This window comes from Eutrigla gurnardus, assembly GCF_963514095.1.
Source record: "Eutrigla gurnardus genome assembly, chromosome: 3".
Taxonomy (NCBI): Eukaryota; Metazoa; Chordata; class Actinopteri; order Perciformes; family Triglidae; genus Eutrigla; species Eutrigla gurnardus.
Window position 1 is genome coordinate 21,147,101 of NC_139917.1, and position 27,733 is coordinate 21,174,833.

Genomic DNA, 27,733 nt, shown 5'->3' on the forward strand with positions numbered 1-27,733 from the left:
ATGGATGGTTGTATCTGACAGGAACACAATTGGAAACTAATTTATGGTACAATTTAAACAATGGGGTGGAAGTAGAAGAATCCATTTAAATAGTAACTACCCGTCAGGGATTAAGTTACCTGCAACAAGGCAAGAATCATTTTAATGGTCTTTAATGGCTTTCTATTGGGGAAGTGTGCACAAAAAAACCAAGAGCAGAAGAGAAATCTGAGAGCAATTTCCCTCCGTGTGAGGAGAAGAGCTTAATCTGGAGCGCAGGAAGTCTGTGCAAGCAACAACACTAAGGGGAATTTGAGCTGAGTTGAAAGTTCAGAAGTATCAACCTAATTCTGAAAAAAAAATGTTCACGTATTCATTACTAAAACAACAGTTGATTTGAGAATTTATCCCATTGAAAAAAACAGCCCTGGTGTGTCAAGGCCTTTAAATGTCATTTCACACACAAAAGCACACAAGAGCACACACACAAAAGCACACAAGCCCGGGCGGTTTTCAAGAAACCTTCAAGCTCTTTGTGTGACAGTGTGTTTGTGTAGGGTAGTGACGCACACATGGGGATACAAATACTGAGCATATCATATCTAGATCTCATCTAAGCTAAACCTGTTCGTCACGGAAGTGAAGTTCCTCGACAGATCTGATAATAAACTTCATGACTGCTGCAAACCCACACCCCAACTAAAACATGTCAGTCTGTGCCTGTCACTTTGACCCTTATTAGGCCGGTGTGTCTGCTTGTTTAGAATGAATCAGATCTGTGGCTGGTCTACGTGTTTTAATACGTGAGAGTAGCTCTAATATAAGGGTATATGTGAGGAAGCCACATATACCCTCGCTCAGCCACGCCTCTGCTTTCACTTCAGATTTTCTGGGAGCCATATCAAGCACACTTTTGCTTGTGGTGGCAGGGCTGTCCCCTCTTAGCAAATACACATGCCTAACTACCATGTCATATTGCCTAATTTGTGCTCATGCTGTGTGATTGTGAAATCCCTCCTCTGCATGCCTCTCCTTCCCGAGAGATCTGGATTAAGGTTTGTTTTTGTTTTTTTTATTGTCTTTTCCTCCTGGCTGAGTGCAGCTGTATTTTCTTCACACCAGCAAACAAGGCACTTAAAGGCACACACACACGCGCGCGCACGCACACACACACACACACACACACACCCTGGTAGCTCAGTCAGTGGAAAAGTACTAGACGAAACGGAGACTACACACCAGCCCTCATCGTTGCCATCAACAGTCCGACACACAAAACCACGGCTGCTTACTAACTATAAACGACTAAACTCCATCTATTATTGTTTGACCACTCAATGCATAGTCAGTGTCGCTATTACAGCCATTACAGTGCATCATTTAAACTGCTGTAAGAGGGCGACTCTAGATGACGCACCTAGATTTGTACTGGGGAGAAGTGATGGCTGGGTTATGCATGCCTTTAGATATGTTAGAAGCTACTTTACATTAAAATGCAAATTATTTCGATTTGGGCTGCTGCATCTCCGTGAGCATAGAGTACTGATCAGTCATTCTGAAGGACCTGTGTTGTATTGTGACTAATAACAGGGGCTGGTTCGGGAGGATTTCAAAAAAGTGTAGAATTTCAGGATTACAAGTTACAATTCCAAAAAAAGTTCTGTTCATTATTTTTATGATTAATAGTTCTATTCAAACTCTACCTAAAATTATGTTTGAATATGGTGTAACATGTGTTTTTCAGCTAAACTGCAATGATATACCAAATAGCATTGGTGCTGCTATAATTAAGAGCAACAGTATCCTCTGTTTTGAAATATGATTGTACGTTGATTGCATCCACCGGTTATAAATAGGAGAATGAAGTTCTGGCCACTTTAAGTGTTTTTGTTTTGACGAGGGATCACAGTACATTTTATTCATCACACAAGCTGTATTTGTTGTTGCCCAGTTGCATGAACCCTCTGTTTAATAAGTTAAGTAAGTACAAATCTCACCATTCAACCAATGAGGCTATTTTATTCCTCACTTTAGCTCACTTCTTTTATTTGTCTGAAAACTGGACCATGGTCTCTTTTTCCTTCAGGTTTTTACAGTGTTTACAGTGAACAGTGTTGGGCAAGCCAGCTATCAGTGCCATCTACCATAAACAGAGTGAGAACAGGGCTGAGTCTCATTTAAGTGATGCATGTTGAAGCCATTCAACAGTTAGTTGTTCCCCCCCCCGAGCTCAAATGTCATCAAGTGGCAAACTGTTGGATCAGAAGTGTTAAAAGGAAACTTGGTCACATGAGCTAATTTGCACTTAAGCAGTCTATATTAATAGTTCTGTTTGTGGTGGTGGTGGCCGCCAGTCAAAGTGCTGTTCTGTGTTTGGGTAGGGACGATACATGGATTTACTGGAAGTTCCTGCTCTATTTAAACACGATGGGGCTGTTGCTGTTTAACATGAGCATGGTGGCAAACCTCTTATCCAAACTGCTCTTTTCTCAATGCTTGCACTATAGCCTACAGCTGCCATTCTTAAAGCTGTAGTGTACGATCTGAAAGATTTGTCAAAATTTAGCCAATAGTAGTCATGCGGTCTGATGTTCCCAATTATTGTCTATGAAAGAAGCCGTTCAATGCTGTCGCGTCGCGGCGAGTTTCAAGCTCTGGAAAATCTTTTCATCTGACTGTTGTCGATCTAAAATAAAGACAGATTCAGCAACCCATAGTGGGAGGTGGGAGGCTGCGTGGGGTTGAACATACGAGCTCGGAGGGGGGTTAAGGAGCACAGAGGGGGGGGGGGGGGGGGGGTGCTTTTTTCATGCTTGCAGTCGGCAAGTCTGGCAGATCAAGTCAAATTTCGAAACACTCACGCCCCTCCCCCTCTACCCCCGAGCTCCTCCACTCCCTCCCATCGAGTGCATGTCAGTGCGCGTGCACCAGATTCCTGTGAATGTGCCCGTTTCTTCTCTCATCGATAAACGGCATGAAGTACACGCTACACAGAGGTAGGCTGGCTAACTTACTCGTAGATAGCAACTGCTAACGTCATTTAGCATATGCCTAGCTTGTGGCGTGCGCCTGTGATACTGTAACATGCGTGAGGGGGGAGGTGGGATTTGTGGCGTGTGCACGAACTGTGAACTGCGCTGAGTGGACAGGATGATACGGGCGCGGTGGATTTTTGCAAAACAAACAACAAGCTCTAGGTGCACGTAGAGGCACGTTTTTTTTCTTTCTAAAACCGGACTATTAATTCGGCTTCAGTGAATATGATCAAAGAAATATTGCCGACTGGGACTTTAACCAAATAGAAATGCCCGTTACGCCCACTACAGGAAAAGTATCACCAAAATTCATTGTATATCACCTTCAGAATTCATCCATGATTTATTAGTATTTTAGTCTGGACCAAAGCAATGGACCAACATTGACATTTCCATCCCCAGAACCTGGGGATTAGAATAAGCTTGGAAAATAAATAAATACATTAATACAATTTTTAAATACATTGCTGATATTCACACAAATTTCAGTAGGCACCCGATCTCCCAGTTATTACAGGAGACTGCAGAATCAACTGCTGCGATTAAATATTAGTGACTAAGCTCCAAATATGGTCCCGTTTAAAACCGAGTCTGCATCTCAGACTACAACTACCCAAAACTTTGATGACGATGAGCATGGTCTCTTATAAACTTGGTTGATCCATGAATACTATGATCATAGCAAAATACAGTTTCTCAAGAAAAGGATATTACAATGAGGCCACTTCCTCATTCAGACCTGTATTGTTTGGGAGAACGTTTGTATAGCATCACAAAATAAGCAAATACAAATTTAAAGTTCAAACAACAGTATTTATGAAATGAAAAAAGAACATTTTTTGGGGAGGAGGATCAAATGAAAGACCTTCCATTGCTTCTCAAACTCCAAATACAAAGCATTTATCTATTATGTAGTTATTGTACCATTTTTGGGGTTTTTCTTTTTCAGCTACTGTGTTCCTTTTCCTGCCTGCATTATTGGAGCAGCTTGCCCACCACTAACCAGTAAAGCTGTATGAATGCTTGGGAAAATAATTTATATTTTGAACTTGGGAAGGTTTCGGAAAACATTTGTTGGAAGCTTTCGCATGTGTTGCATGAACCACAAAGATGATTTAGACAGCAAAGAAACTGTGATTTTGGTTTCAGCCTTTATTCCAACAAAACATGACCCCCATGGGAATTTCCATTCGTCGATTACAAAGTAGAACAGCCTTCAAAAAAGTTCAATATACAAACAACACTGTTAATTAAAATCAACATGCATAATATGATAATATAATACTAAATACTAGGGGGAAATAAAATACCACCTCCTATATATATTATAAAACTGACTGTTCACTACTGTTGTAGATGGTAATTGACTAACACCACATGGAAAATAAAATATTCCTCATCAAAAAGTGACAAAAGTGCACAGATGACAATATGCATACACTCCATAGTTAAGGAATTGTCATCCTTCACTATATTGTGTATGGCTTTCTGAGGACCACGGTCAACTTTTCTTCATTCAAATCCTGTGTGGAGACATTATCAGGCAGGAGTGTTCATTCTAAATGGCCAGTATTTTCACTCAGACGTATGTAACATCGTTCAAAATCACTACTGACCAAAATGAACCGCCGCCCAATGATTTAAACGTAAGACCATGATATTATATTTAATGTTCTGTTAAATTGAAGGTGAAGTTATTTTCCCCATTTTAACATTGCTAACTTGAGCTAAAATAGACTTATAATTTTCTCCTAGAACTCACAATACATAGTGATCAGCTTAGATAAAAAAAAATGTGTAAATATACAAATCATGATTAGACTGTACAGTATAATACAGGTAGAAATCACAATCACACGTAAAAAGATGGATGCATTGTGGCCTGAACGCATCCTGCTTTGAGAACAGATTGTTCTGTGCAATCAGTCTTTGGAAAAATTACATTCATAAAGTTTTCATTGGATAGAAGTCAGAATCATAGGTTAAATTATGTATACTTAAAGCCAACATTACCACTCCATGAGGTATATGAACAGTGATAAGAGTAAACACTACTTTTACAATACAGCTAATAACCCCGAAAACGTAGAGATTCCAGCGATATCATGAGTGACAGTATGGTAAAGGAAGGCTTTCTGACTATCACTCATTAGCAGGAATCTGTTTGCACAACAAGCATTTAGGCTCAGTAAAACAAAGACACACATTAGAAACTCATTGAAAGTTCTGCTCTCTGATGACATCCTTAAAATCGTTAAAAGGGATTTTAGCTGCAAACACTTTCCCCACCCCAGGCTATTATATTTGTAAACTACACCTCTGCATACAGGATATAACAAAAAAAACAAAAAAACAAAAAACAAAATCGATACAGTAAAAAGTCACTGACAAACTTAAAGGCACATCTCTCACATGGACTGAAGGAAGGATGGAGAAAGAAAATCGAGGATGAGGAATGAGTGAGGAGGAGCAAATCGAGGGATACGTCTGGCGTTGTCTCTCAGTGCAGTTGTAGGAAACTGCTACATTCGGTTAGTTATGGGAGTAAACTGCTGGTGAGGAGACCGGGGCGGACAATATGATGGGAGAACAAGCTTTTCAGTTTTGTTTCTCCCGACTGTTTGTCATGTCAGGTCATATGAAACATTCGAACAAAACAATTTATAATATTAAATAGTGTTTGTGTCGCATCCTTCCAAGAGTTTTTGGTTGCAGTTGTGATTTTTCCATACTGTGTGCAAAGCCGAGCCACCCATCATTGCACTGCGACCGGACTCAAACAAACTTGCTGGTGTCTACGGAGCAGTATTTGACGGTAAATGTTGCTCTTAAAATGTGCATCTAAATACATTTTTAGATGATCAAAAAACAGTTTATCCTCTCTTTACACATACAATTTTGTTGTTCTTTTGTTTTAGCTTTATTTTATTTTTTTTTACAAAAATGGAAGAACACTATCCGTGTCTGATAAAGCAGAGCTAAGCGGTCTTAAAGTTAATTTTTCTTATATTAACTAGCAAGCCGAGAAGTATCATCGCCAGGTCCTGTTAAGTCGAACCTGAGGCAGCGGATGAACTAGAGAAAAGGAAAAGATCAGATCACATTAAATAAATTCACTGACGCACCGAGGAACAATGCAGATAAGCATGCATTCTTCGGATATTATTTCTTTGTTCTGTTATGAAAGACATCCTGGACATGCTGCAAATCCTTTACAGGGGTTCACAATGAGAGAGGAGCTACGTGCAGTACAGCACAGCACAGTACAACACAGTGCCGGCCATACCCAGATCGAGCAGATCAATGATTATTCAGAGAGAAGAGGATGGCTTTCTTTATTCCTGTTTGTGACGCAGTTTCTCTAACAAGATGCAAAAAAATAAATAAAGGTCTTGTGCGAGTGTATTTGGATTGTCTTTGTGAAGTGAATTTAGGCCGAAAATGTCCAAATTTGCTAAAAAGTATAAGTGTATAATTCAGAATGTTTCAGTTCTGTCAAATCTTTTTGATTCCAAATAGAAATTAATTTAAATGGCTTGATGGTTAAACTTTGTGTGCTTTCATTTCAGTGGTTGTATGATGATTTTTCATGCTGGGTCTCATGGCTGGTTTGCTAACATAACCTAGCCAGGGCGCCTAATTTCACTGTATTCTCTGTAGAAGACAATGATGCAACTGATGAAGTCGCGTGCCAGAGAGCTCAGATCACTCTCTGCAAATGTAAATATCTTTGCCACAAATTCCCTGTGATACTACCACTGTCGAGCCCTTGCCATTGTTCCCCCTCCTGCTTAGCAGACGAACAAATATGTCCGCCTCCAGCCAGCCCATCTTCTCATGGTCAATCCCTTCAGCAGCTGGTGGTGTCCAGTAGCTGCTTGGCTGCGGGGACTTCTTCGTTTCCATCATTGGTCCTCTTGTCATCCGCCGCCCTGGCTGTTGGCTTCTCCTTGCGTTTGATCTTGAAAACATCCCACCTATCGGACAGCAGACCCTTGTTGAAAATAACGGATGCTAGCCAGGAGAAAAGCAGGATGGATATGAGTGAGATGACCATGATGGCAGTGCGGAAGGGGAAGTACTGGACTAGCTTTCCCTCGTCGTCCAGCCGGCAACCGGGGAACTGGATGGCAGGCGGGAGGCCAATGAGGGGCTCCCCGCTCAGGATCCTCATGATGATCCCAATCAGGTAGCCCACGCTGGCTCCGTAGCCGTTAGACACCTTGAAGAAGAGGACGCAGACCAGCTGAGGGAACATGATGGTGTAGGACATGTCCACACCCACAAGCCAAAAGACCAAGACGCTGCTGTCCAGAAAAGTGAGGGCGGTGCCAGCCAGACCCACGACCACCACTGAGATACGGATCACCCACTGCATCTCACGGTCTGACGCCTGAATGAGCGAAGGACAGAGAAGGACAGCGAGAGAGTTGTACATTACACCTTGTGATTGTAATCATCTGGTCTGGAAGTCTAAGTCAACGTGGCAAGATACTGAATCCCAAATGTTTCCCAACTGCTCTGTGACTGAGCATTAAATTAGGTCTTGAAGAGCATTTTGGCACCTTGTATGGCATTTCTCATACTCTGCCATCAGTGTGTGTGTGTGTGTGTGTGTGTGTATATGTGTGGGCGCGTGAGTGAATGGGCTGAATACTGACACGCAGTGTCAGTAAAAAAGTGCTATATAAAAAGTCCATTTGCCAAGAGAACCCCTTACGAAGACACAGATGACAGCAGTACAAGGACATTCCGATGGGTATGTCATAATGACATCGTTGTTGTAAGAAAGAAAACATCTTATACAAGCCTCAATGTCAAACAGTGGGCATACTGTACATACATTAGTACAGCAACAATGCAGCTATTGACTTTAAAATGCTGTACATTCTGGGCGTGTACAGTACACGCCCAGAATGTACAGCATTTTAAAGTCAATAGCTGCATTGTTGCTGTTTCCAGCTTGTGTTACTAGTACAGTTCATTGATACAGTCTCTGGGTTGTGAATGCATTTGATCAAAGGGCTATTCCAGTGAATACTAATTAGATTTAATTTGTTAAATTAAAGATTAAGATACTAGCATACTAGCTCATTAATACAAATGGACAAAGCGGAGGAAGAAACAAATATAGAGCAGCCTATAACATATTGAATGATTGATATTTTTAGGTTTTAGTTGTCCGGTCCATGACAATGATAGGATCAGAGTATGAGGCATAATATTAAGATTTTAGCGATGGACGTGCACAACGTCGATAACTTTCTCCAAGATTCTCACCTGCTTCCTGATTATGTTCTTGTAGATATTTGAGGAAAACATCGAGGCGGAGGACAGAAGAGCTGAGTCCATGGAGGACATGACAGCAGCAGCTACAGCTCCAATGCCAACGATGGAGATGTAGGGGGGTGTGAGGAACTGCAAGGCGATGGGGAGGATGGAGCCTGCCTGGTCACGCTCATATGGGGTCGGCAATCCATAGTCAGTTGAGTTCCAGTCTGGAAGGAATGAAAAATTAATGTTTGGATCCAACGAAGGAATGTTTGAAGCAAGAAAAAGGGGTTTTAGCGCCAAACGACACCAGATTACAAAGAACCCTGACACTTGAAATCAACAATCTTGCAACAAACTACTGCTCAGTAAAAACAAGGAGCTGATTGTTTAGGAAGTGAACAGTTTTAAGTTCCTGGAAATCAGTATCACAAAAAACCTAATATTGTCATCACACAAGTAACAAAATAGCTAAAAAATATCAAAACAAAAAGGCTGTGTTTCTTGAGGAAACATAAGAACTGTAACTGTTTTTACAGAGGAGCAAACAGGGCAGGGACTGTGCATGGTCTTGGACAGGAGGCAACACTGTGGTGTACAATGGCAATAAATTAACCATGAAGCTTCAAAAAAGGAAAGTTGACACAACAAAGTTAAGAGTGTGTACCTGTGGAGGCGGCCACGGCCCCCACCAGAATAGAAGGGATACCCAGAACCAGGCAGAAGGCCGAAGAAGCGAAGCAGGTCACTTGAGCCTGGGTGTAAGATGAGGCGGACAGAATTCTTTGGTAGAACGCCTGGTAGGCCAAACCACCCAGAGCCTGGCAAAAAACACACAGTTGAGACCTGATGACAGGTTTGTACAGTAGTGCAGGACAAGAAGGACAAGTCCTCTCATGCCTGTGCTGTTGATGCTTGGCTGTTTGCACACCTAAAGAAATAACAATACCAGTGACTCACCAGCAGCATGAAGTCATCAAACCACTTGCCGGCCTCATCAAGCTCCACCGTGCCGACCCAGGGAGCCTGGAAGGTCTGGTTGTAGGCCGTTAGTGTGATGTCCAGAGAGTGAGGGTTGGTCAACAGGAAAGGAACACACACCCACTGTATACACAAACACAAGGATACAGCTAATCTGATTATGGGCTCACTGGGGAATTTTTCAGTCTATCACTGGAAATCTGAAAAGGAGAGTTGGGGTTAAAGCCCCTAGAGCCGACGGCACCCTTATGTCACATCAAGGATCCAAAACTCCGAAGTTGATGCTAATGCTACCTGTTGTGGCCAAGACCATTGAAGAAAGGCTGGGATGTGGCCCTCCAAGATGGGGTATGACACATGGTCAGGGTAACTGGAGCTGTGATGTCGGAGGCTTACAGCAGACAGTGCTAGAAATAGAGGGATGGTATCGGCCTGACAAAACGTTTTGTGTATACATGCTCAAAACGGATGGTAGACGAAATACGATCCTTTTTTCCAGCAGAAAGTCTTTTGTTGAATTCCAGCAATGCCACAACAGATTTTAATTGTTTATGTGTTGTAGTCCATTGATATGACACCTGACATCTCTTCTTTCAATTATCTTTGGTTGTGGCTAGCCCCAGTCTGTGATTTACATGCAACATATGGGCGATGTCAAGTCATAAATTGTCCCTTACTTGGTGGTCGTGGTGTTGTTGGGTGTTGTCTGGTCAAACCTGAATTTACACGTTTCCCAGGTAGAAAGCCGCTAAAATTGAGGTCCGTCCGAATATTGTTACCCTGTATAACTGTTCTGCAGGGTTTTGCAAGCACTTATAAGAACCTACAAAATCAGTTTTCATGACAAAGCAAGACGTTAAGAGAGCTGTTGTGACTGACTAGTCACAACAGCACAACATGTTCCTGGCTGGCTGCCGTGATAGTGGTTAGCTTGACTGCTAGGTCTGTGGGCAGTCCTACTTCACCAAACTTTCAAAACCATGTATGTCGTTATAGTAAGATTAATCAGCCTACAAGGAGAGTTGCTGCAGGTTCTCCTTCCAGCTGCTGTCAACAATTCTGCCAGAAGGCCGCACAGCTACTATCAATATCAGTATCAAAACTTCCTATGAGAAATATTGTGAATCCAACCGTACAGCTATGTCTTCCTTTATTACCATAGTTATTTATTAAAGGTCTATCTTGCTTTGTTTTTAATTGACGTTTTTTGGTATTGCACTATCCCCTTTGTTGCTGTAACCCTGAAAATGTCCTCGCCTTGGTACTAATAAAGGCTTATCTTAAACGTGGACAACCCAAATATTTCTTGATTACCAAGGTTGGAATTCAAATAGGAATATAGGCTTCTAGTCACAAAAGTTAATAAGATAAAGACTTAATTTAGTTATTTGTGTAAGTTACAGAGAAGGTTTAGGAATTTTGTATAAGAGCTATTTCTTGTCCTTTTTTTAAAATGTTGATGTTACGCACCAGACTGACGAAGATGAGGATGAGCTGGATGACGTCTGTGTAGGCCACAGAGTAGAGCCCCCCCAGCAGTGTGTAGATTATGGCCACCACTGAGGAGATGATGATGGAGTAGACGTAGGACAGGTCCAGGATCACACTCATAGTTCCACCTGCAGCAACACAGCACAGCGGTGAGCATCGGAGGACTGTCGGATAAAAAGTCTTACTCCAAGTTTTCTAAAAGTACAGATGCTGGTGGCAACAGATACATGCAACTGCTTACTGTGGTGAGTGTTTCATTAGGTTCTCAGTCTCTCTTTTGCTTTATAGTATTTCCCTCTCACACAGACACACACATATACATGCATCCACTCGTATGTACTATACTGACGATTTACTAACAAGCTGGGCATTGTCTTGTTATACGAATGATGCATGTTTTTCCACAAAAATAAATCACATTGACAAATAAATTAAACTTCTATGAACAAAAAGCAAAATATTAAATATAAGTTACATTTAATCATGGCTAAAAAGCCTCCCATAGATTAGATAAAGCAGCAAGCCAACATAAATTGATAATGATAAAAAAATGATAAAAAAAAAAAAAAACTGTCCAGAAACGCATAACAGAAGCAGCCTATTGATTGTGACTCCGGAATATTCCTTTTCACCCTTTGGATGAATTATCACCCTTCTGCTGATAATTAAGTAATCAAAATCAAGCAGAGGGTAAAGAGAAGTGTCTTCGAGGAGTGAAACAAATGTGTAAAGAATAATAAAAAATAAAAAACTATAATTAAATGTAAACAAGTGAATAATAAAGAAAAAAGACATCTTGTTACTCAAACAAGGCAAGCAAAACGTCACTACCTTCACCGTCTCTTCTCCCACATTGCCAGGGTCTCCCCAGCCGCAGCCTGCAGCCACACCACAACAATGCCCTTAAACAGAGAAGTGTCAAATCGGCACCATCGATCGCCACTCACCACCCCCCTCTGACCCCTCACCCCCCGAAACCACCCAGCCTTTGCACCATCTTGACAATGCATACGTCACCGTTTTTCAGTTTGTCCTTTCACCACCATGTGTTTGTCATTTGGGAAATCGGATCTGTTTGTATACATATCCCCCCCCCACAGCTGCTTTATCATATCATCTAAAATCGTTTGCTGTTGTTGTCGTCTCTTTAAACTCTTTTTTCGTGCACTTTTCTTTAGTGCACTTTTATTTTTCGTGCACTTTTTCCTGATGACAAGTTGGACTTTTGCTTTGCTATGTATTTTTGTCATTTGCGTTAATTGAAATGCTATTGGACGACTGAAATCGACTGTAATCCCGCTCAACTACATGGGGACCTGATCCTGGATATGTGTGGAGCACTTTATCTCTGATCTTTCTTGTGCTGAGCTGTGCTGTTCCCCTCCATGCTAAATTTAGTATTCAAAAAGGTGGAATGAGATGTAGGGCCCCATGGGACTCAATGGGCTGTAACAGGGATGGAAATAGGAAAAAGAGCTGCCTAAACACCCCCCGTGTTGTTTTTAGATCCATGTCCCGCTTTCACGCAACCTATGCATGCACATACGTGCACAACAACCCCAAACATGCCCTTTTGCAGCATTTCTGTTCTGTCCCTGATTCATGCCAGCAGAAATTTGACCACGCCTTTGTACTGTTGATACTGCACGCACACGGCAAATTAACATAGGAAGTGTGTTTTACAAGTGAAATCCCCTCTGGCACGGAACCACCCCATACACACTCGCTCAGACCGTGAGGCTAAGTTTGTACTACGCATTCACACGTAAACAAACAGTCGCCCAGCAACAAGTACCCGTGGGTCAAATGCTCAGCGCACTCTCTGGAGTGTCAAGTGTTTACATGTATGTGTGCCAATGAAAGCAGAACTGTCCCAGAAACAACGACAGGAGGTTTTACTGAGGAGTGAGGGGTCCCCCGATTCACTATTGGTTTCATAGGTTGGACAAAAGCGTCCCAGGAACATTCCTGCCTCCCTACCAGTCCTTTTGTGGAGTGTCAGCACAGCGTACAGTGCTACCTTGGTGACTTGAACACTGTCAGTGGATTTCACTCTTTATCTTTAAGTCTTTTTACACACAGATATGATATGATAATTCAGAATGTAACATTTACCCTCTGTCTTTAAGTCAAAGCCGTAGCACAATGGTTAAAAAAAAAAGGGTCTCTAATGACAAATGACAACAATCTGGTTTGAATAATTGATCACCTTTCACAATCAACAGGCTGCTCGGTGTTTAACCCCGTTTTTCAAATAACACTGGAAAAGAAAACAGCATTAAAACACACAGAAGAAAACATTATGCACACACACACACACACACACACACATACACACACACGCACGCACACGCACACACACACACACACTGTCACTACAGGGCACTTGCACACTTTTTTAGATTAGAGAAAAACAAGAGGAACAAACAAACACAATAATGCCACTTAGTGGTACCATAGTGGTATTTAGATACTTTTATAATGTTCCACTCAACCAAATAATAAACCCATATAAATAATAGCAGTTCATTTGAAATGCAGTGCAGTTAATTTTTAGAGAAAGACCCTGATTGTACTCATGAGGTCAACAAGTCTTTAATTTATTTCACCAAGTTTTTTTTATTGGGTAAATTGATGATTGTCTAAGCCGCGTACCCTTGAGTCACTGTTGCTACGCCTGTCAAGCTTTCCTCACAGGGCGCTTATGCAATATACAGTGTTTTGCAATTGCTTGCACGCTAAAAGTGAATGCTTCCACAAAAGCATCAAAACTAACTTTTGCAACCATACCACAAACACAAACACATTTTGTGCTTCCGACAACACACTTCCTACAAAGCACCGCACACGGTTTCCTATATTAGACACACGCGAACAAGAACAAAATCTCAACTGCTTCTATTCAATATGGAAAGCACACCTGGAACTGGCCATGATCACACCCACACAAACTCACACTGAACGCCACTTAGCACTACAAAGAGACCTCAGGTGAGCTTTACAACATGGCGGCGGTAGGAGGAAGAGGGGATGGGATAAGCTTGTGATGTGGACTAGGTGATGGGTCAGACCCTAACAGAAGACGGGATCGATAAACCATCCACCACCCATTACAATGCTTTTTTTTAACGATTGCACTGTAATTTTGCTGTCATTTAATATAATTTCTATAAGGCCTATATAAAGCTATATTATATATTTTGCTGGGCAGATGAAGCTTGACTTGCTCTATTTCTCTGAGGAAAAGCTTCAGTGTCGTGAAGCTTCATTTACTGATGATCCACGTAGAAGACATGGATATAAAAAGCATTATTGTTCACACTGCAGTTGAGAACTTGTTAGTCCTTTGTATCCTTTTGCTCAGCTTACAGACTTCTCTGTATTATCAGAAAATGCATTTACTAACTAACTGATCGCTCTAACCAAATATAATGCTATCTTGGTTAACATTGCTAGTGCAAGTCCAAAGAGTTAGCTGTAATTAGTAGATGTATTCAATTACTACTGTATTAATATGGTGATATGGTAAGTAGATGGACATGCTGATGATTGCAGCTTAAGTGAAAACACATCTTTTAATAATGTTTTTTTAAATTCTGCTCTTTGACAAGGCAATTTAAAAGAAACACACCCTTAACTCTTTATGCACACAGTATCCTGTATATCTGGTCCCTACAGCCCTGTAGACCCGGATTTGACATTTAGAGCGTGTGCAAATCCAAAGCTTGACAGGCGAGCTGTGCTAATATGTTTGCTGAGCTATGATTGGACAAATGCTGTTCAAAAACCAGACAATGGCCTTGGACTATTTTTTTAAATAACAGAAACACCTGAAAAAACCCTATCCGTTACAATGGACAATATCAATAATAAATACTTCTCTTCTCAGATGAATTTAAAAATTGATAGATTAATGAATCCAAGGAGCCAAGAAGAACTGAACATTAATCCTTGAATTAAAGGCCATGTATCACATAATAATAAACAAAATAGGCAACATATGATTCAGTCCAGTCATGGTTGATGAAAACCAGTGCAATGAATGTTAAGCATTTACACTTATTACAATAACATAACCAAAACAGTGAAAATTTTACGCAACAATAAGCAGTCGACCCCTAGTAAAAACAACTTCTGAACCACAAACATTTGTAGAGGAATATTCTGCATTTTCGTTTTGCTCTGTTCAGTTTCGCCCATTGAAGTGAAAACATCTTTAGAGACAGTGAATTTAGCTGTAGTTTGTGGTAGTGATTTTATAAAGTATATTTTATACTTGCAGTCATCCACACACAATAAAAGCACCAACCAATCAACATCTAGCTGCTTTTCTACTCGTCTAATGTTTGCGCACATTGTGTACCCAGAACATGATTGCTTAAGTGTGTGTGTGAACACACGTTACAGTGCCAGACAGTTTTACAGTGTGAAGTAACTTACCCAGGCTGACAAGTGTGCGTGCCACCCACAGGACATCGGCCACCAGTGCGGGAAAGATCAGTGCACTGCTCAGAACGTTCCCATATTTCTGTTGGAAGGGGTCCATCATAGTCACATACCTGTTTTCTCGCATTGGCTTGGCAAAGAAAAACCCACCTAGAGCCGGAAGGGAAAGGAGAAGCAGAATAAAATCTCTCTTGAAGTGATGAAGGCAAACATGGCTATATTTCTATCATTTAAAAACCCAAGGACAAAGAGAAAGGACAAAGTGGAAGAGTGAAAGAACAAGTGTGTGTGAACAATAAAAACAACAAGTGGTCCCTTCAGATAACACGATAAACACCTACAGCTGGCCAACACAGCTGGCCAAAGCTTGGCCAACAATGGGGAATGTCATATTTCCGACTTTAGCGACTTTAGAGCTTCCGGTTCCTATTAATCTCACACTATGCAGGCTATTGCGACAATGAACCAGAGACCTGACAATTTCCTGGTATCCTATCCTGTTTAAATGTTTACAGACCAATGAGTCAGGCAGTTTGATGAATTCAGGAGTGGGCAATCTAAGTCTCTGTGTAAACTCTCCCTTTGCACCTGTTGCCTCGAGTTACAATCCTGAACTGATTTCTCATGGTCCTATTTATAACGTGAGCGACACATTTATTAGTGCATACGGTCAGATGGGAGTTGGGGGCATGGCAGCTACCTTACTGGTCAACAGCGTTTCAGCTCTGGACATCCAAGTTCATTTGAATGTTGTGTTTTGTCAACATATTGTGGTTTCTTAGGCAGCCTCCCCAAAGATGGCGATGCATAGATTGGTGATAAATGAATCTTGGGAGTCAGGCAGGTGGAATGAGAATGATCACATTCACCGAATTCACAGAGCCTCTGCACCTTTTCCACCTGAGAAGTCCTTTCCTTCCCTCGAATCTAAGGAAATCCCAACTCTCCCTGCCAGAAGACTCTCTTTTAAAGCGCTCTATTTCCTGATCGGCCTTCCTCTCGCTCATCCTGACACCTTAGTAAATGTATCCTCTTCTCCGCCAATGAAAGAGAGAGGTTGCCAGACACTCCATCCTAATGCTAGATTTTGTACTTACAAGGTCATGTGTAGCTTAGCCATTTCAGTGGCAAAAAGATACTAACTCCCTTATGCTTAACTTCCTATAGCTAGTGTGTAACGCACACACAAAGAGAGACAACACTTATTTATGTCTCTGGGCCTCATCAGATAGCCAAGTTTCATTTACAACTGGGCCTCTTCTCAACTTACTCCTAAACCTAAACATTCCTTACACCTTCGCTCATGAAACATCTGGTTCTAGTTAAATCCTAACTAGAATGTGTTGTTGTTCAACTGTGTTGAATGTCACTGGCTTGTGGGGCAAGCAAGGCAAGGCGAAGGGGGCATGGGGCGAGTGGACGTGGGGACAGTGTTGATGATTCAGGGTCCAAAGCTGGTCAACTGGTGTTACTCACCTAAGAAGAAGGTCAGGACATAAGGCACAGGCATGAGAGCCCACACTGCGCCCAGCGTTGGGTTGTATGTTGCCTCAGCTATACCGAGGATGAAGCCTCCACCCACCCACGTAGCTGCAAAGACACAGACACTCATATTAAAAAAAGGAAATGACATAGACACCACACAAGCTTGTACATTCCAATGACTGAAACAGAAACCTGTCAGCAAGACCGAAAACAATCAGTCAGTGTATAAATTGAACTGTCTCTGACTGCTTTACCAGTAAGAGTGAAGATGCCCACTAGCAAGTTAATGTTGCGCCCGGCCAGTAGCGTTATTTCCATGCCATCTCCCGAACACTTCTTTTCCTCCCTCTTGGAACGCATGGATGCCCAGATGCCTGTGCCCAAGATCAGCAGGTAGAACAACGCCATCACCACCAGACCTGGCACATTGAGAGCCATCCTGAATTACTGCTGCCTTCGTTTCCTGTAGGGAGACAGCATGAAGACTTGAGTGGTTAAATGCTGGACAAAATAAATATGCAAATACTGTTTAGAATGCATGCTTAAATCACTATAATATAAAGCTTAAAGTCGAGCTGATATGAAAAATGCCTTTTTAGCACTTACACACCGGCAGTCATATTGTTCAACCTATACAACAATATATGCCGGAAAAATGCAAAAAACTATTTTCGTAATTTCTATAAAAAGCCGATGTTTTATTCTCCCTGGAAAAAATATGATGTGTGCTTACATCTGCTAGTTCTAACCAACTTCAATCATTTTTACCATGACCTCAGAAATGAATCACCTTACGGAAGCCAGATACTCTCGAAATACAGAGGTTCAGCTCGACTTTAAAATGCACAAAAAATAAAAAAACAAATCACATCACAGTATATATTCCATTTACTTTTTGCGTAAAAAAGTATTTGTAGGACTGCAGGGCAGGGAGGGGCAGGGGAGGCAAGTTTTGCACAAATTGAAGTGTCATCTATGATTCTGACAAACAAATGGTACATTCACCATGAGCAGAAAAGCTATTAAGCGCAAATCATGAACATGAATGCATAGAAGACAGTAGCTTGTATTCAAATCAATGCACAGAGGAGGGTGAATGAGGTGGGAAAGGAACTCTATATGTCTTCTTAAAAAGAAAGGCAGTGAATGAAGAAAAGACTGCAGTGGAAACGAAACAAAAATGTAAAAAAAGGAAGGAGCAGCAGTATCACAGATGACCTGACCCTGCTTGCTTTGCAGATGGGGCGAGATGGGTGAGGAGAAGGGTCGGAGTGGAGGGAGGAGAAAAATAAAGAATACAAGGGTGTGAAGGATGGAAGAATAAAGGGTCAGAGAGGCGAAAAGGGGTCTCACCATGACACTTGGCAGCACTGACAAAGATGGCGGACAGATGTTGTCCCCCGTCTTCAGTGGTTGGTCAGCACGCGTTTCGACCCCAAACATTGTGAAGTGAACACAACACGTTAGCGTGTACACACGTGTGTCTATGTGTGTGTGCGGTTACTGGAACTGTGCACTGGACAGATGGTTATCTCAAAAACGGATTAAAAGATGAGAAGAGCCTTTGCGTCTATAAAAAAAAGCGTTAATCTTTAACTGCTGATTTGCACCTACTTGCACTTCTCTGCACATTGACATGGCTTATGTTGACAACACTGCACCAACTGTGTTAATCTGGTCCAGAGAAGAAAAAATGAAGGACTCAAGACAAGGTTTCTACGTCAAATATCACAGTAAGGCAGTTTCTTAGAAAACTCTCTTTATTATAAACAGAAACTCATAAACACAGCCATTATTTTCATGGTAAAAGACACATGGCAGACATGGCCCCCACCCAACGTGAAGAAAAACATTTGCTGTACAAAGCTCTGGCACGGATCATAAAAAACTCGAGAAAAGGAATGTATGCATACCCACTTGGGAGAATAGGGAGAGGAAAAAAGGAAATGTTTGTGAAAGCAATGGAGTGAAAATACGGGTAGGACTAGGAGGCAAATGTGTGTGCGTGTGTGTGTCTTATCGGAGGACATGGAAGGAATGGGTGAGGGAGAGAGCGGCTGGTTGGGACTGTGCCAAAGTCAACAAAAAGCCTCAAAACCTCACTCACGTGGCTCATATGTTTTTCTGGGTTCCTTATGTGTGTGTGTGTGTGTGTGTGTGTGTGTGTGTGTGTTTTGTGCAGTTTCGACATCTACATACTGCAGAGTTCAAGCTGAGTCTTTGTGTTAGATTTCAGCAATGGTGTATATTTCTGGTGTCATATTGGTTTAAAGATCCAAGAAGGGCACCCTGTGGGACTACCGCAGCACATTACAGGACCACAGTCTTCATTTTGAGAAACATTTTCTACACAGTTCAAGTTATTTTACACTGTGGATACATCCAATATAGTCCGTAATTAGGGTTGATTTGACAGGCTAGTAGTAAGTAGTAATTAACAAAAAACGTTTATTTTTGACAGTAGCCTCCAGTTTCCAGTTACCCTCTTGTTGGGGATTACCACCCCTCAAATCGACAATAGCCTCTAGGTTCTGGAAAAACAATGAATGTTATGAACTATCCCAGGGAACTTTTTTTATGGGGCCTTGTGCAATCACAGAGGTGGCAGTAGTCCCTGGGCTCTGCTCGTATTTCTGTCATCTTGTAAAACAATGGAACCTTTTGAAGAGGTTATCATATAGGGCACCGCGTCTCTTCCCCATGAATTACTGAGAGTTTCTCCTGAGAAACTTTCCCTTAAGTAGCCCAAAGTGTTTAACTATTTCTGTTTGTTACTTAGTTACTTCACACATGTAGCAGACATGGAGACATCATAGTTCATTCAGAAATAGATTCACAAACAATTCACTTTTTGGATTCCTTTTTCACAGACACTGTTTATTGTATTTAACTGACTATATCAGGAGAAAATTTGTGTGGTCTGGCAATGTTAAGCTACAGAAGACACTTGATACAGTTGATTAAGCTTTTTTTATGAAATAAACTGAAAGCAATTGGTTTTCCTTGACTTAGCTCTTATCTGGAAAATAGGAAGCAGGTGGTTGAAACTGAAGGGACAATGTCTCATTCAAGGTCTATCAATTGCGGGGTCCCACAAGGGAGTGTACTTGGACCACTGTTTTTTCTATAATTTATAAATTACCTGAAGTCGGTCACTTCATGTTAAGTCCTTTACGCAGATTTCTCTGCAGTACTAGGGGTATTAGCTCAGGAGGTAGACCGGTTCGATCCCGGGCTCCTCCTAGCCGAGTGTCTGGCGTCCCTGAGCAAGACACCGCACCCTAATTGCTCCTGTTGAGCTGGCTGTCGCCCTGTGTGGTTGACTCCGCCGTCGGTGTGTGAATGTGTGCGTGGATGGGTGAATGTCAGTCATTACTGTAAAGCGCTTTGGATAAAAGTGCTATATAAATGAGGACCATTTACCGTTTAGTACTGGTTTACCATTATGATAAAAGTGTAGATGGACAGATGAACTGAACTTGCTGACTCAATGTCAACAGGTGGATTACAAATAATAAGCAGTCATTATAAGTCAATATAATAATATATTGTCATTGATTCTTTAATAAGGTAAAATGTTGTTTTGTGAACATTTAAATGAATGCTTTCGTAACAGCCTTTCCCCTCAGGAAAGAATTGACACAATCCAGACTATTTTAGTGGGCCCCCTCTCCAGTTTGTAACAGCATGCAAGATATTTCACAGAGCAGAGTGCCTGGAGCTCTTCTGTAGGGATATACACGCCTATTGACCTATTTTGGAGTTGAAAAAAAAAAAGTCCCATTAAATATCCCCCCCTCACTATACACTAATGTAAACTCACACTATCCTTGCCCTCATCTTTCAATGTGATCTCCATAAGGACATCTCATGACTTTCACTGTCACATCATAGTTATTTCTTTATGATCCATACCAGAGGTCTGTGTCATTCATTTGCATTTACAATGTGGTTTTCGTGTCCTAGAATGATGCGATGGCAAAAGGTCTGATTTCCCCGTGAGGATATGTGTGTCTTTTTAACAGACTTTTCTCACTGCACGAGAAGTGGTGAAGTTCAAGCAAATGATCTCCTATTAGCCAGCCTGATGGTTTTCCACCATATAATTGGTACCATGTTCATATCCACCAAGCTAAAAATGAAATTGTGCTTTTGTTTTTACTACATACCGTATATCATGTCAGTATTCGACACAGAAGTATGAGTTTCTGTGAATGGGAATGATGCACATTATACCATGAACACAGCCCACCATGTCACCCACAAACATCTTCCACACCTCCATGAGGTGTACTGTGGATGGCTCGGAGCGCTCTTACATGCAGCGCTCCAGGTGATGTGTGTGACTGGCAGAGGAGAACGCCAAACTCAACACCGCTTTGCCACTTTAATGAGTCAGTGTCAAACCAACCTCTGGTGAATTTTGCTTCTGCAATTTATGTTTACTCAGCACCTGGTATCTTTCCGTAACACTTCCACGTCAGCCTGAGCATGACTAAACGCTCATGAATGGAACAGATACAAACTGTGTACACTTTTCTGAACCACACATGCACATACACGCACACACATGCACACACACGCACGTATGTGATGAGTTATGACTGAGTGCTCTCTGTCGGAATATTCCATGTGGTTCTCTCTTTCATACAGGTGCAGAGGTGTGTCTTGGCACAGGCCAGCTTACTCTTCATGAATACCTCCCCCCCTGACACACACACACACACACACACACACACATACACACACACTTCCTCATCTCCCTGCCTCTCAGTACTTTTCCATTCAGAGCGACTCTCCTGACTGTGTGCCAACTGCCTCGCTCTTCACCATCTCCACCCCCTGCAATTTGGCAATGTGGAGAGTGTTTACGGGAGTTATCATGTGCTATTAGTGGGGGAACACTGAACTGAATATCAATGGTAACTTTCAGGATAAGCCTTTCATACATTTGTGCACATGGACACATGCTATAGGGCTGCAACGATTTAGGTTGATGCGAAGCGACAGTGAAATCTGATCTTGCTTCGCTCCAGATACACAAGCATTTTGTGTTTCACAGAGAGAGGGAGAGAGAGGGGGGGGGGGGGGGGGGGGGGCTGGAGTGCGAAAGTGAGAGGACCAACAGAGAGCTCATGAAAGAAAAGTATCAACTGCCTCCTTTCTTCTCCTTTGTTAAATCCCCTCTCTCAATATGGACAATTGGACTAATATCCCACAGCAGTTCTGAGTTTAGCTGTCTGGAGCAGATCCAGCCTGGATTCAGAATGGTCCTTGGAATTCGTCTAGCGTGGCTTAACAAGCAGAACAACAACTGAGGCAATTGCAAGGAAGAGTCGGCAGTAACCGTCAACAGCACATTTAAATTCTGCTGCCCTGTGGCATTCAAAAGGCACTGAACTAACAAGACTTTTAAATACTGGCTTTAAGAAGTTGACTGTGAAAAAAGTCAAGTTTAAAGTCACTCTCAGTCAAGTGTCTATATAGTATCTGCACATTTAAAGCTATGCCAAAATGATACATGTTGCTGTATAAGGCCGGGCTCTGTATTTATGAGCACACGACTCTCTCTTTCTTCCTAACGCTTATGGAGCAATTGCAGCTGCACAATTCCTGAGGGAAACAAAGTATTCTGCTTCGGGGCCTGATCGCTGAGAAGCACATCAATAGCCAAAACAAACAAAGTGTAGTTTTAAAATCCTATTTTGGACCATATTACATTTATAATCCATCTGCTACTACCAACACAAAATGGAATGACACTAACTTCAGTTTCCATGGATATGTCGATTGTCAGTCTGCCAGACAGCATTAACAAAAAACTGAACTGGACATACGCAATAGCCTGGAACAGCATTATAACACTGCAAAAATCAAACCAGGAATTACAAAAGTCTGTCAAAACACTTGACAAATGAATGCATATTGTCACTAAAGAAAATACACTGATGTAAGAAACTATTCTGGACCTACAAACCCGCTCCATGCATGACAATCTTATCTTCCCAGGCCCAGATCAATGGATCAGGCATGGGACCTAGCTTTCATTGCAAAATTCTAAAACTTTCACCAATAATTACTGGTCAAAAGCAACGGATAGGAACTTAAAGGCACAACATTGGGACTGAACGTCCAATAATCACGAGTATTATATAATTTTTTTCAGCAACATATAACAGTAAACAAAGAGTCTCCAGCTATTACAATATTTGTTAAGTTACACACTTGGGAGAAAAAGTTATGGAAGAAGGATGGATGTGGCTTTTGTATTTGTGTTGTGGCTTTTGTATTTGTGTTGCGGCTTTTGTATTTGTGTTACGACTTTTGTATTTGGCCTGACGCTTCTGGGCCACAATACAGAACAACAACTGTTACTTCTTAAAGCCAGTATTTAAAAGTCTCGTTAGTTCAGTGCCTTTTGAATGCCACAGGACAGCAGAATTTAAATGTGCTATTGACCGTTACTGCCGACTCTTCGTTGCAATTGCCTCAGTTGTTGTTCTGTACAGTGGCCCTGAGGTGTCAGGCCAAATACAAAAGCCGCAACACAAATACAAAAGCCACAACACAAATACAAAAGCAACGAAGAGTCGGCAGCAACCGTCAATAGCACATTTAAATTCTGCTGCCCTGTGGCATTCAAAAGGCACTGAACTAACAAGACTTTTAAATACTGGCTTTAAGAAGTTGACTGTGAAAAAAAGTTAAGGTTTAAAGTCACTCTCACTCACGTGTCTATATAGTATCTGCACATTTAAAGCTATGCCAAAAGGATACATGTTGCTGTATAAGGCCGGGCTCTTTATTTATGAGCACACGACTCTCTCTTTCTTCCTAACGCTTATGGAGCAATTGCAGCTGCACAATTCCTGAGGGAAACAAAGTATTCTGCTTCGGGGCCTGATCGCTGAGAAGCACATCAATAGCCAAAACAAACAAAGTATAGTTTTAAGCTTTAAATACTATTTTGGACCATATTACATTTATAATCCATCTGCTACTACCAACACAAAAAGTAATGACACTGACGATCGACACATCCATGGAAATTGAAGTTAGTCTGCCAGACAGCATTAACAAAAAACTGGACATACACAATAGCCTGGAATTTGCCCACAACAGCATTATAACACTGCAAAAATCAAACCAGGAATTACAAATCTCTGTCAAAACACTCGACAAACGAATGCATATTGTCACTAAAGAAAATACACTGATGTAAGAAACTATTCTGGACCTACAAACCCGCTCCATGCATGACAATCTTATCTTCCCAGGCCCAGATCAATGGATCAGGCATGGGACCTAGCTTTCATTGCAAAATTCTAAAACTTTCACCAATAATTACTGGTCAAAAGCAACGGATAGGAACTTAAAGGCACAACATTGGGACTGAACGTCCAATAATCACGAGTATTATATAATTTTTTTCAGCAACATATAACAGTAAACAAAGAGTCTCCAGCTATTACAATTTGTTAAGTTACACACTTGGGAGAAAAAGTTATGGAAGAAGGATGGATGTGGCTTTTGTATTTGTGTCGTGGCTTTTGTATTTGGCCTGACGCCTCTGGGCCACCATACAGAACAACAACTGTTACTTCTTAAAGCCAGTATTTAAAAGTCTTGTTTAGTAAATTAGAACATTCACTTTGTTCACAATACATCTATTATTGAACCAGACAGAAGTTTTATCATAATTAATGCATCCATTAACCAACATTTACTCCCGCCAACATTAATGGCCCCAATAATGATGATCCATCCTTCTTCCATAACTTTTTCTCTGAAGTGTGTAACTTAACAAATATTGTAATAGCTGGAGACTTCAATACTGTCATCAACCCTACAATTGACAGCTCAAGTACCCATGGTAGCTCAAAAAACTTGCGCTCCACTGAAATAACGCAATACATGGATGATTATGGGCTTAGCAATAGTTGGAGAGTGAAAAACCCATCATTGAGAGAATATTCCTTTTTTTCCTTCCTCCATCAATCTTCCTCCAGAATTGTTTTTATTTGTAAGCAACTCACTCACCCAAAATACCATGGAAAACACAATTCATTCAATCATGATCAACAATCACGCTCCGGTCTCCCTATCAATAAACTCCAAAGTGCTTCATCAAATCACTTTTAGAAGATCCTGGTTTTAACTCACTGATCAAAAGAGAGTGATCATATTGATCGCACAAGAAAAAAAACAGGAACAAGAAAGGAAGGAAAATTCCTAAGAGCAAAAGATCAAACATCTAACAAATCAATATACCAACAACCCCAGTGAAAAAAATACAAAAGCAATTAAGCCAACTTCAAGCCCAACTGGAAACTATCATACACAAAAAAACTACTCAAATATGGAAACTTTCAACCAGTCAGAAATACATAACTTTCTAAAAACCAAATACCGTTACTGACACTACCTATGGAACAACATTTAAGATGCACCCCTTACCTCTAAAGAACTCAATAAAGCCCTGAATAAAATGTAAAATAATAAAATCACCTGGGCCAGATGGGTTTCCAGTTCTATAGCTTTTTAAATTGAATTAATAAATCACTACAAAAACAAACCATAATTGTATCATCAGATGATGTAAAAGTTTTTGATAAATAAAATTGGACATTTCTTTGTAGCACCCTACGCAAGTTTGGTTTTGGAGAGTCGTTCATCAATTGGATAAGAACAGTGTACACTTCACTTCCCTGCAATAATCACAACGGGGTCCCCTCACAAAGCTTCACACTCCATCAGAAAACAACAAAATTAAATTCACAACATAAAATGAGTCTTTATGCAGATGATTTGTTAATATATTTACAGAACCCTTACATGTCACGACAGGAAACTTTTAAGAAGACACAGTCCAAGATCCACCACTCCCTTTTCACACTGGCAATAAAATATTTAGGCATCAATATCTCTCCTGTCAGAGCTCTTCAATCTCAATTACACCCCTTTGTTTAAAAAAATAGGAAGATGTCTTCAAACGCTGGACCAAGTGTTGGCACATCTCATCAGAGACGCCAACTCGTGTGTAGCCTACCTATGTAATGTATTTATGCATTTGTTTATTTGGGGAGGACAATGCATATTAATGAACACTTGGTCCAAATACATCGCTTTATGTAAATATGCTGGATTTAGCTTGAAGCTAATTTTCATCTGCAGTCCTGGTCGAGTGCCAAAAGTCTCTGTTGAGGACAGAATGTACTTTATGTTGCCATCATTGTCTTTTACATACCTGTCACTACCAGCTGCCATGCTGTCTATTGTTTTCACTGTGTGAGTCTGTGTATGAATCATCATCAGCAAAATGTGATTCTGGAGATACGTACTGTGGACTTCATGAGAACTTTATATATTTATGGACAATAGAGTTGTTTTCGGTGGATTTTGCCCTCGATAGCCCGACACCCATTAACTGGAAACTGATGAAAGTGAAATACCAGAAAGAGTACTCCAGGCAAGAGCACTTAAACTGGGGGGTGGGGTATAGAAAAAAGGGCAATTGGGCCCCCATCTTATGCCTAAGGGCATAAAGTGGGGGACCAATGGCCCCTTTACTACTTTGCATTTTCGCACGGCTGTGAAGATATGATAGTGACAAAAATCTTTCCATGCACAGACACTTACCATGATGGCAAAGCCACACACATACTCACAAGAAGATAACATTATCAGAGACACACAGTAGCAGCCGATAACCACACTCTTTCAGGGTTGACAAATAACTGGAAACGTAACATGCATTTAAAAGGACTGAGAAACTGCCCACATTCTTGTTCGCAGGCAGAGTACATAATGTACTTTGTGGTTGATCTGATTATCGTCTTTCTTTCTAACAAACTTCGGTGGGCAACAAAGGGAACTTTGAAAAGTACTGTTGGGCATATCAAAACAAACGGACACTAATCTCTTTAGTCTTTAGTGCTGCTTGCATTGGTAATTCACTTGAGGCGATGTAATGAGGACTCATCAGGCATGATTAATCAGCCCAAGGGATGATGACTGGTTGAGAATGACGGTGATGATTGGAGTGGTGAGGAGTTTATATGTGGTGACAGTGAGGAAGTCAAATTAACATGTTTTTATTTCACATGGTGAGGACTGCCAGGAAACAATGACATGACAATAAATATCATGTAAGAATTTAAAAAAGACATCTAAAAAAACAAAAAAAAACAACAACTTTGCATCCAAAGTGACATACAAAATGAATGACAACTGCTCACTCTATTTTATGCAGTCACTCTGGAAAATCATGGTGATGACAACAAGTCTCAATTAAAACATGATTTCTTTTCCCAACAAAACAAGTCATGATCATTAAATGTTATTAAAAGATATTAGTGAAAGTCAATGTGGTAGTACTCAGTGCTGTCTGACTATTGTCTCCACCCCTGCTACTTCTCAGACCAAGTCAGTGGAAAATTACAGCTTATCAAAACCATAGATAGAGAGAATACAGAAAACAAAGATAGGCAGCTCACAGAATACAAACGAGAAGAGCCTGTTTGGCTCCGGAGCAGTGCCACTCAGTGCTATTTCTAGGAGAGGTATGCACTCTCATTTAGCGTGTCCTAATTTGATCAAGCTTAAATTGCTTTCTCAAACAGAGAATCACACACAAACACACACACACGCACGCACACTGTGCATGCACTAATGCGGAAATGTACACAGAGTAAAAAATAAAAAAAACAAACTGAGCAGACACATGCAATGACTGGATACATACCTAGGGGTTAACAGTACGCCTCTTAGTGATGATGTGGAGAGGGAACAGAGGCTGTTCTCACAGGACAGAGAACAGGCAGGGTGATAAATTCAGTCCAGGAGGAGCAAGATTGATGCCACTCTCATCCACAGTGTTGGGGAGTGAAAACGTTTGCCAAGAGATGGGGGCAACACAAAAAAAAAAAAAAAAAATCAACCTCTTCTCTTAAGAAAGAGTCTATTTCAAAGCCGTTTTCTTTTAACAAAGTTCTCTTGAGTGAAGAGGGAGAGGAGTCAAGAGTTGATGTTCAAAACTCATGAAG

The 27,733-nt window shown here is 41.1% G+C and overlaps 1 protein-coding gene across 1 annotated transcript; it reads right to left on the minus strand.

Moving 5' to 3' along the window:
* Positions 1 to 5,511: 5,511 nt before the first annotated feature.
* On the minus strand, positions 5,512 to 27,733 carry LOC311011464 (high affinity choline transporter 1-like). The gene is made up of 9 exons (XM_084006410.1): positions 27,433 to 27,733; positions 16,943 to 17,151; positions 16,680 to 16,793; positions 15,198 to 15,353; positions 10,737 to 10,885; positions 9,246 to 9,389; positions 8,953 to 9,106; positions 8,295 to 8,512; positions 5,512 to 7,407 (listed from the first exon to the last, which is right to left on the minus strand). Exons 2-9 carry the CDS (start codon positions 17,124 to 17,126, stop codon positions 6,865 to 6,867), a joined length of 1,662 nt encoding a protein of 553 aa, XP_083862536.1. The 5' UTR covers positions 17,127 to 17,151; positions 27,433 to 27,733; the 3' UTR covers positions 5,512 to 6,864.

Excerpts from the sequence above, each read along its gene's own strand:
- LOC311011464 (XM_084006410.1), bottom strand. The coding sequence starts at position 17,126 with ATGGCTCTCAATGTGCCAGGTCTGGTGGTGATGGCGTTGTTCTACCTG. Across the intron at positions 9,390-10,736 it reads TCCTCATCTTCGTCAGTCTG|TGGGTGTGTGTTCCTTTCCT; the intron begins GTGCGTAACATC and ends TTGTGTATACAG. Across the intron at positions 8,513-8,952 it reads GGCCGTGGCCGCCTCCACAG|ACTGGAACTCAACTGACTAT; the intron begins GTACACACTCTT and ends CATTCCTTCCAG.